This window comes from Parasteatoda tepidariorum, chromosome 12 (assembly GCF_982258835.1).
Source record: "Parasteatoda tepidariorum strain Cologne lab strain chromosome 12, Ptep-v5.0, whole genome shotgun sequence".
Taxonomy (NCBI): domain Eukaryota; kingdom Metazoa; phylum Arthropoda; class Arachnida; order Araneae; family Theridiidae; genus Parasteatoda; species Parasteatoda tepidariorum.
Window position 1 is genome coordinate 66,939,673 of NC_141766.1, and position 18,829 is coordinate 66,958,501.

General features: G+C 32.2%; 1 protein-coding gene across 3 annotated transcripts in view; it reads left to right on the plus strand.

The window, feature by feature from the left end:
• Positions 1-4,274: 4,274 nt before the first annotated feature.
• LOC107440965 (ATP-binding cassette subfamily G member 4) overlaps positions 4,275-18,829 on the plus strand; it is a 46,939-nt gene continuing 32,384 nt past the window's right edge. Inside the window, exon 1 of one of the 3 annotated variants that reach the window (XM_016054066.3) lies at positions 4,275-4,438. In XM_016054066.3, coding sequence (XP_015909552.1) covers positions 4,415-4,438 — 24 coding nt within the window. In that variant the 5' untranslated portion in view covers positions 4,275-4,414. Of the gene's footprint in view, positions 4,439-18,139; positions 18,377-18,829 lie in introns of those variants that run through there. The other 2 variants (XM_016054067.3, XM_043048403.3) reach the window with 2 other exon arrangements.

Here is an 18,829-nt window from a genome sequence, read left to right on the forward strand (position 1 = left end):
CAACTTGGCTGACATTGTTGAGTGAGGTCTCTTCCGAATCACTTAGAACTGATTCATGATCAGAGAATGAAAGTCCATCAGATGAGTCATAAATATCACTAACTGTAGACGTTCTATCAGATTCATTGTCTTGCGATAGGTTTATAATGTCAGTATCATTCGATGTTGCCGCGCAATTAAGTTGTTTTGTATATCTCCAATTAGTTGTTTTTGGAATATTTGCGGAACTACACTGCTGGCCACCGTAAATGCAACATCCTGAAGGAAGCATGCATATAACATGAAATTTACAGCATGCATTAGCGGAGGTGAGATATGCAAATGATTAGAATTTCAGCGCAGACGCACATTACGCGCGCCTGTGGCGCCACTTCAAAGCGCTATTTAAGGCTCGGAGATTTCGACGATTTCAAGTTCGGCAATTGTGTTTTTCTTGTGATTTTTTCATAAAACGATCAATTATGCCTCGTAGAAAGCAGCGATCATCTTTTGATCAAGTATCCGAGTTCGACAGAGGAAGGATAGTGGCCTACCGAGATTGTGGATTATCTTTCAGGGAAATCAGTAGTCGTGTTGAATGAAACCAAACAACTGTAATGCGGATCGTTGGATGCAGGAGGGTACGACGGACCAACGTGTTTGATTGCATCCACCTCAGTGCACCACTTCAAGTGATGACAGGTGAATTGTGCTCATGGCAGTGACTGATCGTTCAGTCACATCACAAACCATAGCACAGCACATTCAATCTGTAACGCATCATCCAGTGTCTGCGCGTACGATTAGGCGCCGTTTGCAGCAGAGTGGTCTGTCCGCAAGACGTCTATCGCTTCGTCTGCCCCTGACGCAGAACCGTAGACGTCTCCGCCGCCAATGTCGCGATGAAAGAAGGATGTGGACTACAGAATGGAAGGAAATTGTCTTTACTGACGAGTCGCGCTTCTGTCTACAACACCACGATGGTTGCATTCGAGTCTGGAGACACGGTGGAGAGAGGATGCTGAACAGCTGTGTTATGCACCACCATACTGTTCCTGCACCGGGTATTATGGTATGGGACGGTATTGGATATCACTCTCGCACTCATCTAGTACGCATTGCGGTATCTTAAACAGCCAGCGCTACATCTCCGAGTTGTCCTTCCTTACCTTCAGAGCTTGCCCACAGCCATATTTCAACAGGATAATGCGTGACCACACGTGGCACGCATCGTTCAAGGGTTCTTCGTCAATCGCCAGATTGAATTGCTTCCCCTGCCAGCTCGCTCTCCAGATCTTTCGCCGATCGAAAACATGTGGTCCATGATTGCTCAACGATTGACCCAGATTACATCCCCAGCTGCCACACCAGATCAACTTTGGGGCAGCGTGTGGAAGCTGCTTGGTTTGCTGTACCACAAGAACACATCCAAAGTCTCTTTGAATCAATGCCAAGGCGTGTGGCAGCGGTGATCTCCAACAATGGTGGCTACTCTGGCTACTGATTTTGGCAGGAACCACACTTCACAGAAGTCAATTCAGTCATTTGATACTTGGTCAACATGTTATCTACAAAATAAATTTTGTTGTGATATCTCTTGCCTTTATTGGTGTTGCAATTTGGGTGGTCAGCAGTGTAAATATTAAATAAAACGCTTGATGGCACTATCTAAAATTTCTAATCAAATTTTGAGTGTAACACCCATAGTTGGAAGACAAACAATACAATCTCGTTATCCATGTTAACTTCGGTATTATTATACTTTAAAAAGATGCCGATAACGATTATTTTATGGAACAATTTAAGATTTTATGGGGGCCTCCCTGGCTGAGCGGTATCGCTCGCCAAACGCTGTGCAAGGCGTGGAGGTAGCAGGTTCGAATCCCACTGTAGCCATGGTAGTATTCTTCGTGATGTCCTTCTCTGAATTGTTCTATCTGTATTTCATAAATGAGCAACAACAACAACAACAATCTATCTGTCTTTCTACTTGACAAAGGTTTATAAGCCTAAATTGAGCACACAAGCCTGAAAATTTATGCAATTTCAATAAAGCAATATTATATGTATAGAAAATTTGGTCCTCTATGGCCGAGAGATATTATTATTCTACCAAACGCTCAGAAATGTGCAGGCTAAGGATGGTTACGGATCTCTGTGCTTTCCTTCTATAATTTATGCTATCTGTTAAATAGATTTACAAACCGTTCTTTGTATTGAGCACATGATATGCGTAACCAAACATGTATAGCAGTGAGGAATTGTTCCTCCTCTAAACATTCTAAAGTATGGAGATTTCCACCCTAAAAATACATGCATATTCCCTTCTGTATCTATGGTTCCGCTGTGAACTGATCGTAAAAATCCGGTTCTCGGTAGAGCACCGAAGTCAAACATCACCGGCTGCTGTCAGTGACCTCTTTGATCAGTCTGCGTAGGGACCGAGGGTGCGCGGTCCTCGTTCTACCGTAAGGACATCGTGCACGGGCTACCAAAGCATCCTCTCTGCAGTGGGGATGGCTCCCCACTGTCTATATAATATAAATTCGACGACAGGACACGATTTATTAGATAAACATAGAATATTTATTATATCAGGTATTATATTAGTATATTATAATAATTAGACCAAATTATTCGACGCACTGTAGTAATGACATGTTTTGCACGAGTTTATATGCTTTTATATTTAAACACACCTGTAATGGGTTTTTATTTAGGCTTCCCATTTGCATTAATAGATTGCATTACAATGATTGATACACGAACATAAATAAGTACAAAACATTTTACATAGAGTGTGTCTAATAATATGGACGGTGTTTCATAACCATAAATATAATATTTTTTCACTTATTTTGACCTAAATTAATGCGAAATGATGAAACAAAAAAAGTTTGAAAAAAATGTTTAATGCGTCAAACACGCATTTTAAGCTACATCCAAAATAAAACCGCTGTACACGCAGTTTCACTGTAAAAAAAACTCAAAATTGATCAAAAATGAGTCCCCCGAAACAAATATTCCATGTACTCATTATGAAGTTAGTGACATGCTCAAAATTAAAAGAGCTCATTTATGAGCAAAACGCTCAAAAAAGACACATCATGACAATCATCATCTAATGTGAAGTTTAAACTTAATTAGTCTATAACTATCAAACATCCGAAAAGAAAATCTAATTAGATAAAAGTTTACTGCACCATTCCAAATTTATTAAATGAGAAAAGAATGTCTTTAGAATAATCAGCCCTTTTTTTACAAATGTTTATTTATAAATCACCTTTACAAATTACTATGTTTATTTACAATTGAAGACAGATTTTAGGAGCTGTTTTGAGCTATTTTAATTTGAGCTATCATTATACTAAATAATAAGTAGTGCTAATAAATGGACCTCCCTGAATAACTTTTGATCTAATCTTCATATTCTAGGACTCAATTTTAATGGTTCTTGACCGGAAATATGCTAATTAATTAGATCAGATGATAATTTGAGTTACGAAATCAAATACTAAAGCGTGCTTTCTCTGAATATATACCTTATTTTAGACGGATTACCGACCCCTCTAAAAATACGATTTCTCAAGAACTATACTATTGATTTTGTTGCCATATAAAATTACATTCTTTAAAATAATTCTATACCTTACAATTCAAAAAAACTATTATTAAATAAAATAGTAAAAAATAACAATAAATAAATACTAAAAGTAATTTTTTGCGTGAAATTATCATTGAATGAACAAATTTTTAAATTGTGGGAATCATTTTTCAATTCACTTAAAAAGTTCTTGAGATATGTGTAAAAAGTAAAATCAACATTAAGGGGTCTCCTGATCAAACTAATGGGAACATATTTACCAAACTGCGGCTACCCCCTATATTTTGGGAGTTAGAAATCCGAAACCGTCGAAAAAAATTTACGTTTATTCAGAATTTTTTTTCCTTCTGATTTCGTAACTTAAAATATCGTCTGCACAAACTAATCGGTGGTCTGCATTAACTAATAGGTCGTTTGCATTAACTAACCGCCCTGTTTAAAAAAAGTTTTTCAGGGTGATCCTTTTTTTTAATTTTGCGTACTTTTTTACGTAACTTCCTTCTATGCTTAAATGTCGTGATTTGAATCTGAAGAATACTAGACATATTTTCCAAGCTAATGCATGCAATCTATGCATTGAGTTATCAGATCTTCTGACAACAGCCGCAAGCATGTGTCTTAAATCCTTTAATCTTTCACCTGATCAAACATTTATGTCTTGTAAAATTATTGGTGGGATGAAGTTCGTTATTGAAACACGAACACACTGAGTGAAATTATAAAATCTATAGCGCTATATTGTTTGTGGGTTGTTATCTGCATTATTGTTTGTGGGTGAAAATTTTAAGAATTGTGTATTAACGTTTGTTTAGTGTTTATTTCTGTACGAAAATGTGGCCCGATTCTGAAGATGAGGTGAGTAATTAATGATACTCAAAACTAAACGTTATATTGTAAAATTTAAAAGGAACCTGAGAAGAGACAATGCAATAGTACGTCTTTTATGACTTGGATAGGAATGTTCCATGAACAATAGAGTGTAAACATCATAAAGATGATATAATTAATTATTTTCATAATTTCTACTAAGAATATAATCAACTTATTAGTTTCCGTATATGTTAATCATTAATTTATACTTGTGATAAAAATGTTTTAGCATGCTTTTTTCAGAGTTTTTTTTTTTTCAAATATTTCTTCAAATCTTGATCAAATTTTTACAATTTTAAATTTTAATTTTTAAATATTTTTAAATTTTTTTCAAATTTTGATCTCTTTTTGTGAAAGTTTAATAGTTGAAGTGTTGCTAATTTGCACTTGTAATTCACAATGTTATAGATTTTTAATAGAGATTATTCAATGAAAAGACGAAAACCGGCGAAATCCTGAGGGAAATCCTGAGGCGTTCGCCTTCCAATGAGGTGAATCGGGTTCGAATCCCAGAGATGGCTGGTCGATACGAATCCTCATCCGGCTTGCACCAACTGCAGTGCTGAAGTGAAATATCCTCAGTGGTAGACGGATCATGGGTTAGAGTCCCTTTTCAGTCAGGCTAACCGTGGGAGGTTCTCGTGGTCTTCCTCTCCATGTAACGCAAATTGTGGTTAGTTACATCAAAAGTCCTCCACGAAGGTAAAATTTCACCCAATACTTGATCCAGAAGTTTCCTTGTCTTCTAGATTGGGTTCAAAATTACAAGGCTAAGGAGTTGAACATCAGAGGTTGTAAACTCAAAATTGGGTCTGCTGTTGAACGATGATTATTAAATTAAAAAAATAAAATCAACCTGCAAAAAGAAATGAATTGTAACAGTTCATGTTGTAACCATTCAAACATTTAACAGTCATATTATTGCTATTAATAAAAACAAATCAGACGTTCAGTTGCAATTGAATTCAATTCAAAAGTGCAATTCAATTCCTTTTATTCGATTTAAAAGGTTAATTATTTCTTAAACAGAAGTTATTATCATATATCACAAAAATATAGATCAAGGCAAATAAATTATCATTCAAATAAGTGCCAGAAATAGCTGTTTTACATAATTTAATGATTTGGCGATTAACTTGTAAAGATCGCCAAAATTATTTAAATACGATAAAACAGAATTTCTGTCCCTTTATAAAAAAATACTGATACTTATTACTATCAAAAGGAAAATTAACATAAAATTGAGATAATTTAGATGAAATAAAAGTACCGTTTCAAATGCGCGTGGACAGCTAGTTCACAACGGTGGTGTGGACCTAGTGACGATGATATTTCTGGATACAGGTTGTAATGAAGTGCCTCCTCGCAAATTCTTATGATATCGCCACCTAGTTTGTGTTTGTAATTGCTGAACTAAATCGGCTTTTAGTTGGTTGTTAGCAATAATTTCATAAATCATACATAATACTAGTTTAATATAACTAGTATTAAGGTAGTAAGCAGAAATAGGCACTCTCAACAACAATTACACAGATGCTTTGGTGGATATCTGAAATATCATCATTATATTTCATTTACACCAGAAAATATCAACGAGCTCCTGACCTTTCAGGAAGGTGGAGCTCATCCATCTTAAAAAGTGTAAGGAATACCGGGCAATGGCTCACATATCACTGTATGTCCGGTTGATAAGGTTATTTTAAATAATAACCACGTCCTTTGGTAAATCTGATACGCATTAATCACATCACCTGGTATGAATATTCTCGACATTACCTACACTACGTTTTTTTTTTTTTTTTTTTTTTTTTTTTTTTTAAAATTCTTTTTTTTTTAAGCTAAGGATTATTTTCTAATATTCCATACATTGATGTTTTCTTGAATTTTAGGATGTTTGCAAGATACTCCCTTCACTGTTGTTTTTTTAAAGTTAAGGACCATTTTCCAATATTTCCGACATTGATGTTTTTTTAAAGTTAAGGACCACTGGGCGATATTCTGTACTCTAATGTCCTTTTTTTTATTTCAATGGGTGGATATTTACGCATGCAAATAAAGAGTAGCACTTTTTTGAAACTTTGCTTGGATCATGGTCAAGATGCCATCAATTAATGCTGATTGTCGGCACTTGCTGCTGTAAATAAAATATAATGATCTTTAAGTATGTTTCGGACATCAACTAACGCGACTCAAATTAGTAAAGTCATCATTTTAAGATACAAAACTTTGCTGATAGTTTATATAGGCTTACAATTCAATGGAATAGTTCGTTTTTCGACTAATCTTTTATTTATTTTTATTTATTTATTTATTTTCAATTGTTTTTCAGAAGTTGAGTTGTTTTACCGTCCCAAGAAATGTTTTCTATGCAATTCCATAAACTTTACCTAAAAATCGTTTTTCCTTATTAATTTAATTATTTTATTGAAAGAAGGGATACAATTTGGAATAAAAATGGTCCAATGATTTTTTTCACGGAATGGGCACTGTTCTGAAAAAGCATTTCGGTTGACTCAGTTCTCCAGAGCTGCGTGTGCTGAGATAAAAGAATCCCGTTTACGCATTCGCGTCATTTAATTCATTCTCATAATAATTTATTCATTTATTTCACGCATTACTTAATGATTAATTCGCTCTATCTTCGCCCTCTATCCTTTCTTTTAGTACCAGGATGATCTTCCCTCTTTAAAAAGGGAAAAAGAGGGAACGTTTCTTGTATTGCAGTGTTTCAATTTTCCACAAAAAATTTCGATAAATACTCCCGAAAATGTTTTCTTCATTAGCGGGATATAGGAGGTCATCATTGGTTAGTTGAATCAGCTGCTTATTGTTATCGAATTTTCAGAAAAGAATGGAGTAAGAAATTAAGAGAATTTGCGGTCTCTAGAACTAATGGACCGATTTTCGTGAAATTTGATGTACAAAACCATTCAACAATTGTAATAGACACGCATGGTTTGGAAGGTATGAGACACCGGTTGCAGAATAAACAAAACAAAAATGGGTCAATCCCCTCTTATAGATATACAGGCAATTGTCATGAATTGTCCTGTGACAATTTCATACCTTCCAACGAGCGTTATTCACAATCATGCTTGTGCATTACAATTATTATTTGTTTTGCATTGTATGAAATTATTCTTACTCAGGTGCCCATTAATTACGAGTTTGGGATTTGTCAGAAGAAACTTCCCTTCAACAGCAATAAGAAGTAAATCTTACAGCAAAGGTTTTCGCTCATTTTTACCAGAAACAATGGAGAGGATTGACCTGCTTCTTTAATCTTTCAATTTAAACGATTAAAATCTTTAATAAAAATTTCTAATTAACGGTTAAACTTTTTAAATATATGTAAATTCACTTTAATAAATCCTATTGTATATTTATACTCATACCGCCATGAAAAATTAGATTGATTTTTCTAATGACACTTGGACAAGCCAAGCTCGCCAGCCACCACCCTTTTCTGAATTAAGTCTGGAAGGTACACCTTCCGTTTGACAAGAGAGCACCGCAAGGGTGAAAGTATTTCTCAGCTCAGAACCTCCATGATGGTAGCTTCACTCATTCGTGAGACCACTTCCTCAATTTAGACATAGATCTGAAAGGGAAGGGAATTTTCTCCAGATCCCTGTGCCCATGGTACTGCTCAGCGACTAACCACATGACTTTCGATTCCCAGATCTTACAAACACAGATCTTACCTCACCCTTCTGACGCTGGAATGATCGGTTTTTTCGAAGTATCAAACATCTATTTTTATTTTTCAATCTGAATCTTCCACATAAAACTATATTTTTAATATTTTGTAACCCATCTTCAATTTCTATTAGAGGACCCTCTGAGAGTCACAATGCAAAAACCTGTAAACCAAATTGGCGCACTTTTTTCTGAAGAATCTATATATGCAATAAAAATTCGTGTTTTTTTTTTATGAGATTTTAAAGCTGCCTCCTCCAGCGTATGAGGTTGGTATTACCGACTGCATTTTCTGAAAATGTAACTTTAACTGATAAAACTAATTTCTTTAACATAGAAGATGTTGTGAAAAATAAATTAAGAATTTTTTTAAAAAAAACTATTGTCTAATAGTACCCCATGGTTTATTGTAGTCATGGTTAATAGTTGTCATGGTTTAAAAGAACGGATCATCTTTGAAAAATGAATATATTTTTCTTTGAAGATAGTTTCGATTGTAAACAAGGCAACCTTTAAAGTCTTTGAACGCTCGTTCTATGATAAAGATTTAGAACAAATTATGCATCGAAAAAGAATTATTTTTACTGTTGTTATCCGAATTTCTTTACTTGAGCCTTTTTTTACCTGGTATAACAATGATGTAAATTTAATTCCATATGCATGACTTATGCTCTTCTGCATATGCGTGATGCACGTCTTATATGATATTTTGCGCTCTATTACAATTTCCATACAGCTTTTTTCATATCGTCTTATATTCTTAGTGTGTCTTCTGTTCTCGTTTTTTTGCACATAAGTTTAACCATAGTGTCATTACTTTGCCCGCAATAAGAAATAAAAAAAATATTTTTCAAAATGGCTCGAAAAATACGCTTAAAATGAAGTTTACGTTAATTACTCTATTACATTTTGTTTTAATTATATCTGTTTATTTTGAAGTCCGAAATATAAAGCTTTAATTTCTAAAAACAACCTAATAAATAAAGTTCTTCAAAAATTATTTAAAGTAATAACATTTTTTAATTTAATTATCTTAATATGATTTCATTTAAAACTTGCAAAATTATTTACACTTAGTAACATTCTGGTGCATTTAATTTTTTTTCTGGATCTCCAAACTGTCTAGGTTTTTTTTCTAAGTTACCACATAATATAGTTTATTTCTATTTGGAACAAAACTTTTGCATGTATTTCTTTAAAATGAGTACAATAATTAAAAACTGCAGCTTTTAGTCAAACATTACGAAAAATAAAAGTAAATTAGTTTTAGTTGTGAGATTAGCATCTGATTTTCCTGATTTTTGATTCAAAAGTAAAAAACAATGATTATCTTGCTTATGCTGCTGCATTGAAGAAAATGGCTAAACTTCTTGCCTTCGAGGAACGATTGCATGCTAATACCTATATTTCATGATTTTAGATTCAAAAGTTTAAAACAATGCTTATTTTGCTTTTACTCAAGAAACTGGCTGAACTTATAGCTTTAGATGAAGAATTGCGCGCACATACCTATATCTAAACAATATTACAATTAATTTCAAGATAGAATTCAAGATATTCAAAAATGTCCCCTCTCTTCGATATAAAAAGAAATTTCTAAATAACCTATAATTCTAATTCTTCAGCCCTACGAGCGCAATCTAATTCACTTTTTGTAATAGCTTTAATTCGAATCATTTTAACTAAATAAACACCAGTGTGACGTCACGCGGAATTAGTTACCCTAAGAATTCTTCTTAGTTATTTTTAGCAAATCCGGTCGAAAGAAGAAATAAAGTAAAAAACGTAGTTACATTCATTTTCAAAAAACAGATGAATAGTGTCTTGAAAAGTTCATCTATCATTTTTTTTATTTTTATGTGATTGCTAATGATGTTTTAAGTTAAATTTAGAAATATTTTATTTCATAAGTTTTTTTTTTTGATGAAATGAATCTGCCGATCAATTTTTCTGTTCATCAAATATTTTATTATTTTTTTTCAATTCAGGTTCCTGACTTTATTTCCTGTTGACTTTATATCCGTTATATCCTGTTTAATATTGCAAAAATAAATGTTTTGTCCTTTTTTCAGTGTGAGTTGTTTTGTAGTTGAGGACTTAAAATTTAAAATAAAGAAATATCTGATTTAAAAGTTAAAGATGTAACAGGTGAATTTTTTTTTTTACAAAATTTCTTTAAACAGTTAAAATCAGTTAACAGTTAAATAACATGTCTGATTTCGTAAATTAAAATATCGTCTGCATTAACTATTTAACATATTCAAGTTTTCCCCAACAAGCCATGAAGACTGCACCGTAGTTACATAAAAAACAGTCTTTCGTTCAAAGACACATTGTCTTGTTAGTTCATTATTTTTTTCCTTAGTGTAATGCGTTTGAAGATATACGAGGGTAGTTATAGCATTTTTTCATTGTTATATACCTTGATACGCTTAATTTATCAATATAAGTTCTTTTAAAATCCTCTTAGGATTCGTTCTTAACGACACGATAACGAATAAACACGATTTTGAATTATAAATACGTAGCTCAGAAAAAGAAATCTCATAATTGCGATAAAAAATTTTAAGAAATTAAATCAATTAAATGTAATTATTATTTTTCAGCCATTTTAAATTTTTGGTAAAAAAATTATAAATTTTTATTTTTTTTTACATATTCTAGAATACTTCAATAGTGTATTTTTTCACATTTTATAAAAGTATCCTCTCGAAAGATTGTGTGACAAAATCCACCTGCCTCAAATAATCGATATTTATTTATCGTAAAACTACTCAATAGGTTAACCTTCAGACGTAGAATTTTTATTAAACATAATTTTCTTCCTTTTTTCCTTATTTTGGTTTTACTTCAGTTCAAAATAAATTAAAAATATTATTTTCAGAATTTTATTAATTTATGGCTGTATGAAATTCCGCAAGAAATACCTGTGTTAAAGGTAAAATCTTCGAAATACGGCTGGCTTCCAAACAATAATTTTATAAATTTACTCTTATTTTCAGTTATTTAGGTCTAAGAGAAACAGTTATTCGTCATTCAAATTTATTTAATTTTCAAAATCAATTATTGATAAATTTTTTAATATTAATGGAAAAAAAATTAAGACTACTTTTATCAGATTTCATAATTTATTATGTATAGTAAATTATATGCATACATATAATTATATGTATCATATAATAAGTAAATTATATGTAACATATAATACACGCATGTATAAATATAATTTAAAATATAATAAATTAGATTAGTACAAATATAATTTCGACTGTCGAGCAAATTTTTTACTAATTATTAGATTATTTTTTATAATTAAAAAAAAAATAAAAATATATTTTTGCTTGTAATTAGAGAGTCAGAAAAAATAAATATATGAAAATGACATCGGTTTCCTATCAGTCTTAAAGGCTTATACTTTAATCAAAATCTTTTTTTTAACTTTTTATTGTCTTTATAAATTTACGAAACTAAAAATAACCATATTTTTACACGTGCAATTGATTTGTAAATTCATGCAGAAAAAAAAGTCATAAAACATTATTTTTTAAGTAAATAAAATTGTACCATATAATGCCTTATGTATAAGAAGCTGGTACTCAGAAAATTAGGTTAAATGAAACAGTTTCGAAAATTTATAGACACATTTCATATCAGTTAAAATCACAAAAAGAAAAAAAAATCTATATTTATTACATTAGAGGTCTTATGTCTCTAAAGCAGAGTAGAGTTCCGGGAAACCTAAAAAAACTGGTAGTAAAGTTTCTAAAAAGATATTTAAATACTCACTCCTTTAACTTTCCAATTTAATATTCTGCGAACAGAAATCCCTGACAGAGTTTCTCCAACAGAAATATATTTTTAGATTATTGAAAAAATAAAACACTGAAGTTTCGAATGCTTATTTAAGAAAGTTTACCTTCATTTTTTTAGTTTTCCTGGGTCGTTGGTCAGCTTAGTTTCTCCTTAATTTTGTTAAAATCCGTCCATTTTTAGGTAGTAGATCTAACTTTTATCGACAAGGCCATTAGAAAGAAAACAAGCAAATGTTTAAAATTAGCCTTTTTAAAAGAAGTTGAAAAAATTACTTTGTAAACAAATTAAGGATCGTTTTTCCTCATCCGTGACGGCAATTTTTCAATTACTTACACTTTCTTTTATTTAATTTTAAAAAGTAAATGTTTATTGTTAGCTCAAAATCGAGTAAATCACGCATGATTGTTTTTCTCTGAAAATCAAAACAATACAATTCTACACGTAGTAATTTTGAATAAGGCAGTTTATCATAATAGGCTTTCATTTTCTTGATGCACAATTTAAGTTGAAATAGTAACGCATAAACGTTCATTTTTAGAGATTAGGGAACATGAAAAATATGTTTGTGAATTCTAAAAACGTATTAAATCTTCTGAGCCTTAAATAAAGGCAGAAAATGTGAATTTTATTTGGAAATATGTAGCTTAGAAAAAAGAAAACTCATAAATGCAATTAAAAAAAATTTTAAAAATTTCAATTAATTACATTTGATTAATATTTTTTTGGTCGGTTAGATTATCGGAATTTTATTTGTACTAAAATATAAAACGCAAATAAAGTAGTTCGAAAAAAATATTTTTTCATTCGTATTCAAAAATGTATCAATAATTGATTTTGTAAATTAAAGAAATTTCAATGATGAATAACTGTTTCTCTTATATCTAAATAAGTGCAAATTTGAAAAATTATTGTTTGGAAGATTTTACCTTTAACGCAAACTAAAACAACGATGTCTCAGGCTGTATTTCATAATCATAAATTATTAAAGTACTAAATATACATTTTAACTTGAATTAATGAAAAATGCAATTAATAAAAAATCTGCGTCAAAGGGTTAAAAGGAATTAACTTCAATAAAAAGCTTTAATTTACAATCATAATATTTCTACAAATAAAGACATATCTTTATTATATGTTTTAATCTACATTTAAATTAGTTTATGCACTTAGTTATTACACTTCTGTATTGAAAAATGACTTCCCCGTTTCAAATCATTTTGGAAGTCAAATTTCCTCATTTTAAGCTTCTAAGAACAATGTTTTAGATATGCATACAAATGTCATTTTTAGTCCATTTTTTGTCGAAATATACAAGTATAAATGTGCGTGATAGGTGAGGGGGCGCTTCGACTTCCAATGAGGTGAACCGGGTTCGGAGATGGCTGGTGGATATGAATTTCGTATGCTTATAACGACCACAGTGCTGATATCCTAAGTGGTAGACGGATCATGGGTTAGAGTCCGTCAGGCTAACCGTGGGAGGTTTCTTGGGGGGCTCCATATAACGCAAATGCGGGCTAGTTCCATTAAAAAGTCCACCACGAAGGCAAATTTCTTTCCATGCTTGATACAGGAGTTCTTCTGGATTAGATTCAAAATTACAAGGATACGGAGTTGATTGTTAGTAGTCGTAAATTGAAAACTCGGTCAGCTGTTCAACGACGGTTATAAAATAAAAAGTATAAAAGCATTATATATTGAATAGGGTTCGCATGAATGCTGCGACAATCTTTTAGGGGAGTTCGAGCACGGCATCAGAATTAAAATTGCATAGAAACTCATGCCCAGAAGTGTCGTCATACGCAGCTAGAGGCGCTTTCTTATTATGAACTCTTTTCTCCTGTGCTTCTGAACAAGTCATACTAGATAAGCAACCGCGTACGAGGACATTTCCTACTACAAAAAATGTAGCATTAGGAGAAAAACCAATTATAGATTTAATATCCCCACACCCGACAAAATGCAACAAAAAATTTGTTCCTCAGTGCTATTAATTCAGCGATTTTTCGTCAAAGGTAAAATTTTCATTTTAAATAACCTGAAAAAACTTAATAACTTATGTTTATTATTTGATCGATCAAAACCTATTGAAGCATTGTTTAAAAAATCAAGCGTGTAATGAAAATACATTGATAATATGCACGCTCATCAAATTGGGAATAAAGTGAAATAATCGAACTGGTAAGCATAAAAAACACTGTGTTTGAAAAAAGAGCATTTAAAATTTTCGAAAACCTCTTACTCGTTTTAACTTATTTAACAGTCACCTGGATAGAATATAACAATAAAGTACAGCATCTGCATGGATATAGTGTTGTTGTTATTGTCGTAAGCTATTAAAGTGAGATTGTTCTTATTTTCCTCCACGCATGGCCAATGCGTGACTTCTGTTTATAGGGCGAACACATTCATACATTCATCCACAGATCGTCATTTTGACATGGACCAGAGATCTCCAATTCAATACCCCCAGAGGTATAATTTGCGATAGGAACATAGAGGACTTTGTGACCCGACAGATCTAGCGTGTCACCATTTCGGCCGGCTGGACACGATCTCCCGTTCTCACGAACGAGAGTCCAGCTCCCTGTCAACCAGGCTATACTGGCAGCATGGATATAGTATACGTTACAGTAATACATTAATTCAATAGATGCTGTGTCTTAGTTTATTAAATATTCATAAATGCACATTTTTAATCTTTTTTTTTAAAACGTTCGCATTGTTTTAAATTTTTTATATTGTTATGATATACAGAAAATCTGTAAAAAGAAAAGGCTTCTATGAATCATTTTTTAAAATACAGATTTAAAAATTTTTAAAAGATGTAGTTTTTAATTTTTGATATTTTAATATAAATAAAAGTATTTTGCTTAAGTGCTGAAACTTTTGAGCATATTTTGAATGAAAATATCCGTATTTTTTCTTTTTTTTCTTCAGCAATTTTTGTTTTTGTGCTTTAAAATATTCTTTAAAAGTTTTTAAAATTAAAATTTTATATTTTTTTCATAATTTTTCTTTAAAAAATGTTATAAAATAAATTATAAAACAGTTATATGAACTACTAAAAGACAAACTAAAGGTAAAGAACTAAAATATATCTCTCACGGGCTGCAAAAGTGGCACAACTTAAAAAACACGAGTTTTGGACTAAGAACAGGTGTAAATATGAAAATACACATTCTTTCAGCAGCACAACTCATAATTCAACTTGAAGGTAATCTTCGTTTAATCAAACTAAAGCATTTCTTATGCATTTTCCTTACCAATGAAAACTTTAAACCCACTTACCTCAAAACTTGATTTTTTGAGCTGAGCCGCTATTGCAGCCCATGAGCGATATGTATTACAAATTTCAAAAAGGAATAAACCTTTAAAATATATGTATCACGAATTACAGATAATTTAAAATGATTATTAGATATTTTAAAGTTGGAAAAAAACATGAAAACTGACCATGCAAAAAAGAATCACTCAAAGTTTCAACAAAAAAAGTGAAATTTTAAAAGTGAATATTTAAATTGAAACAGGGAAAGAAAAGGAAAGCAAGTCATGCCTCTTATTCTAATTGAGATAATATTGAGCTTTTTCTATTTCAATAAGAATGAAAGATAGGACTTAATCTTATTCTAATTTCGACATACTCTTATTCTAATTAAGACATAATTTTATTCTAATTCGAAAACATATTAATATTTCAGTTGAGATAGAAACATAACCACTTGAAAGATAATATATAGCATTAGTTTATTTATTTATGAATTTATTAACACATTTATTTTTATTACTTATTTATAAATACATTATTTGAATTTCGAATATATTATTTAAATTTCAAATATATTATTTAAAATTAAATAATATATTTGAAAAGCCAATTTAAAAGTTTTTCGTATGAGTTTTTTTCTCTAAATGTGACAGGGATGATCGCGTATTAGTGGTCCCAGGATACTTAAGCCCCTTTGTGCTTTTCTACACTTACGGTAATTTCTTATACATAATTTCTTGTACAAATACACTGAAACCTTTTTTTAATGAAATGCTTCGATATTTCTACAATTAAGTGCGTTTAGGATATTAGCATCTTCAGATTTTTTGCAGAGTTCTGAAATCACGTACTAACAACCTTTCGTATCTCATTTTGGATTGTTAGTCTCTTATTAAAGAATTTCACTTTTCAACCAACCACTTAGTTAAACATTCTGAAGCAAGGAGGTAGAAGGTTCCCTCGGAACCCTGAATGTATCTTTTTTATGTTCCTTTTATTTATTTTTATTGTCACACTTAAATAAGCTGGTAGGTACAGTTTGTCTACTGTAAGAACTCCCCCCACCACGAAGTCTGAGGCTGCCATGGAAACAAGCATTTCAGGGAAGGTAGCTCCTTTTCACTCTAGGGTTAACACAGTTGGCCGAAGAAAACAAAATTCTTTCGCCTACCCGACCCGAAACCTGTCCTAAACAATGACCCCTACTTGAAATAGTTATATCTTGATACCATAGTCGCTGCTGAATGGATAGGGGAGTTCTTACTTTAGACAAACTATAAGTAGGTACTTTATTTAAGTCGCACTAGAGCTTCACAACGGACTATTGGCGACGCTTTGGGAAAAATCCCTGAGGGTGAAAACATGCCTTCATGATTTTGACCCTCTGCAAAGGGGATGACTCCCCTACTTTGGTAGCGCGACGGCTTGCACGCGATGTTGAGCTCTTTGTGGTAGAATGGTTTAACGAGGACCGATACCGCACACCCTTGGTCCCTGCTCAGGCTGATCAAAGTGATCACCCACCCGCTTACTGACAGTAGTAGGATGCTTGACTTCGGTGTTTTACTGGAACCAAACGATCATCACTGGTGGGATCTTAAGCAGGTTGTGTGATCATTATAAAATAAGGTTTATAAGCCTTTATTGAGTTGTTGTTGTTGTAGTAGTTCCTTTATGTTGCTGCATAGTGGGTCATTGGCGACGGTCTGGGAAACATCCCTGAGGATGATTCGAGGACATGCCTTCACAATTTTGATCCTCTGCAGAGAGAATGGCGCCCCCACTTCGGTAGCTCGACGACCTGCACTCGAACTCCAGCACTTTACGGTAGAACAGTTTAACGAGGACCAATACCGCACACCCTCGGTTCCTACGCAGACTGATCCAAGTGGTCACCCACCCGCACTTTGACCGCATCCAGTGATGCTTGACTTCGGTGATCTGCTGGGAACCGTGTCATAACGATCAGTTCACTGCGGGACTTATTGAGTTCAGGATAGCTCAGGTTGGAGAAGAACATTACAGAATTACATATACAGTTATAGCGAGATTCGAACCAGTTACCTCTACTCTGAAGCGCGTTTCTTGGAACGACGTAAGCGTTCAGTCATGTATATCTCTGCCCTTCTCTAATCTGTTCTATCTACTTTTCAATTCGACAAGTGCTAGGAATCTCGCTATCACCCTGTCCTTCTTATTATGCTATCTGTCCTTCTATTTGACAAAGGTCCTAAGTTGAGCATACAAGCCTGCAAATGTATGTACTTTCAAAAAGAATAAACAACAATTACACAAGTGCTTATAAATTGTTAATAAGCCTGCATGCGTATGTGAACGAATAATATCTAATTCTTCTGTCACGACCTTATTTATTGCGCAGCCTAGATCCTAGCTACCGAGGCCAACATTAATCTCTAGGACAGTATTGCGTTTTACGAAATTTTCTGCATTATATTGCTTTAGACACATAAAATTGTTTTAGAATTTGTTCATAGTTTAGGCATTGGAGAAGATTCCATTGGAAAAGTCCAAGAGGCTCTAAAAAAATAAAAGGGGAAATAAAAAAGTGAAATAAAACACAAAATGAAACTTAAATTTTAAACATAAATGAATGATGGTGTGTTTTTAGTTATTTCTAACAAATAAAACACCATTCAACACAAAGAAAAATAATTATTTCCGAAGTTCAGTAATCAAATTCTAATAATAAATAAGCTCAAATTTTCTGCTCCATTTAAATACTATTTTTAAAACAACGCGAAATAATTACTTAAATGTAGGAAACCTATTCCATGGATTTCATTCGCACCTTTTTTTAAGAAACGAAATAAAATAAGTGTTCGATTATTTTTATTTCTTTTATTGAGAAATATTTCATTGCTTCTCATGATGAGTCATGCACTTGTAGAAAAGTCCGAAAAATTTTGTCAAGATGTGTTGTTTGACATGCGGATGTTACCCGAAGGATGACCGCAACCATAACTTGAACGACATTTTACATCTGACTATATACAAAACCGGCAGAGCGCAAAATTCTGTCAGTTGTTTCTCAGTTATTGTTCAAAGAAGCCTTCTCTGTTAGTAGGTAAGTAAGTTTCGTTATGGACTGACTGACTATTCTTAATTTTTGCTTCTTCTTTGCGGTAAGACATGTGTTTTTTTATAATTTTTGGCTCTTTAAGGGATTTATTATATTGTTTAACCGGTTTGTTTTTAAATTAGTTTGTACCAATTTATATTCAGCTTTACATTTTAAAGTTTAATAGTGCAAATGAGAGCATTATTTTAGTACAGTATCTTAAAATTTTTACTATTTGAGGACAAATTAGTATATTTTATTATATAAAACTGTTTTATTTTAACAATTTTTAGAGGGATTTCTTCACTTTCGAATGCACTTGTATTATTTGTGAAAATAAATTGGATGTTTAATTTACTTTAAACCTAATCTTGGGCCTCTTTTTAGACTATTTTGTTTGCTTTTTTAAACCCTTATTTTTTTTTTTTGCATTTAACGATACTAATTAAATATTTCTTTTTAAATATAGTGTTTTAGGGTTTTTCTTTTAAAGTTATCTTACTCGTAACCAGCAATA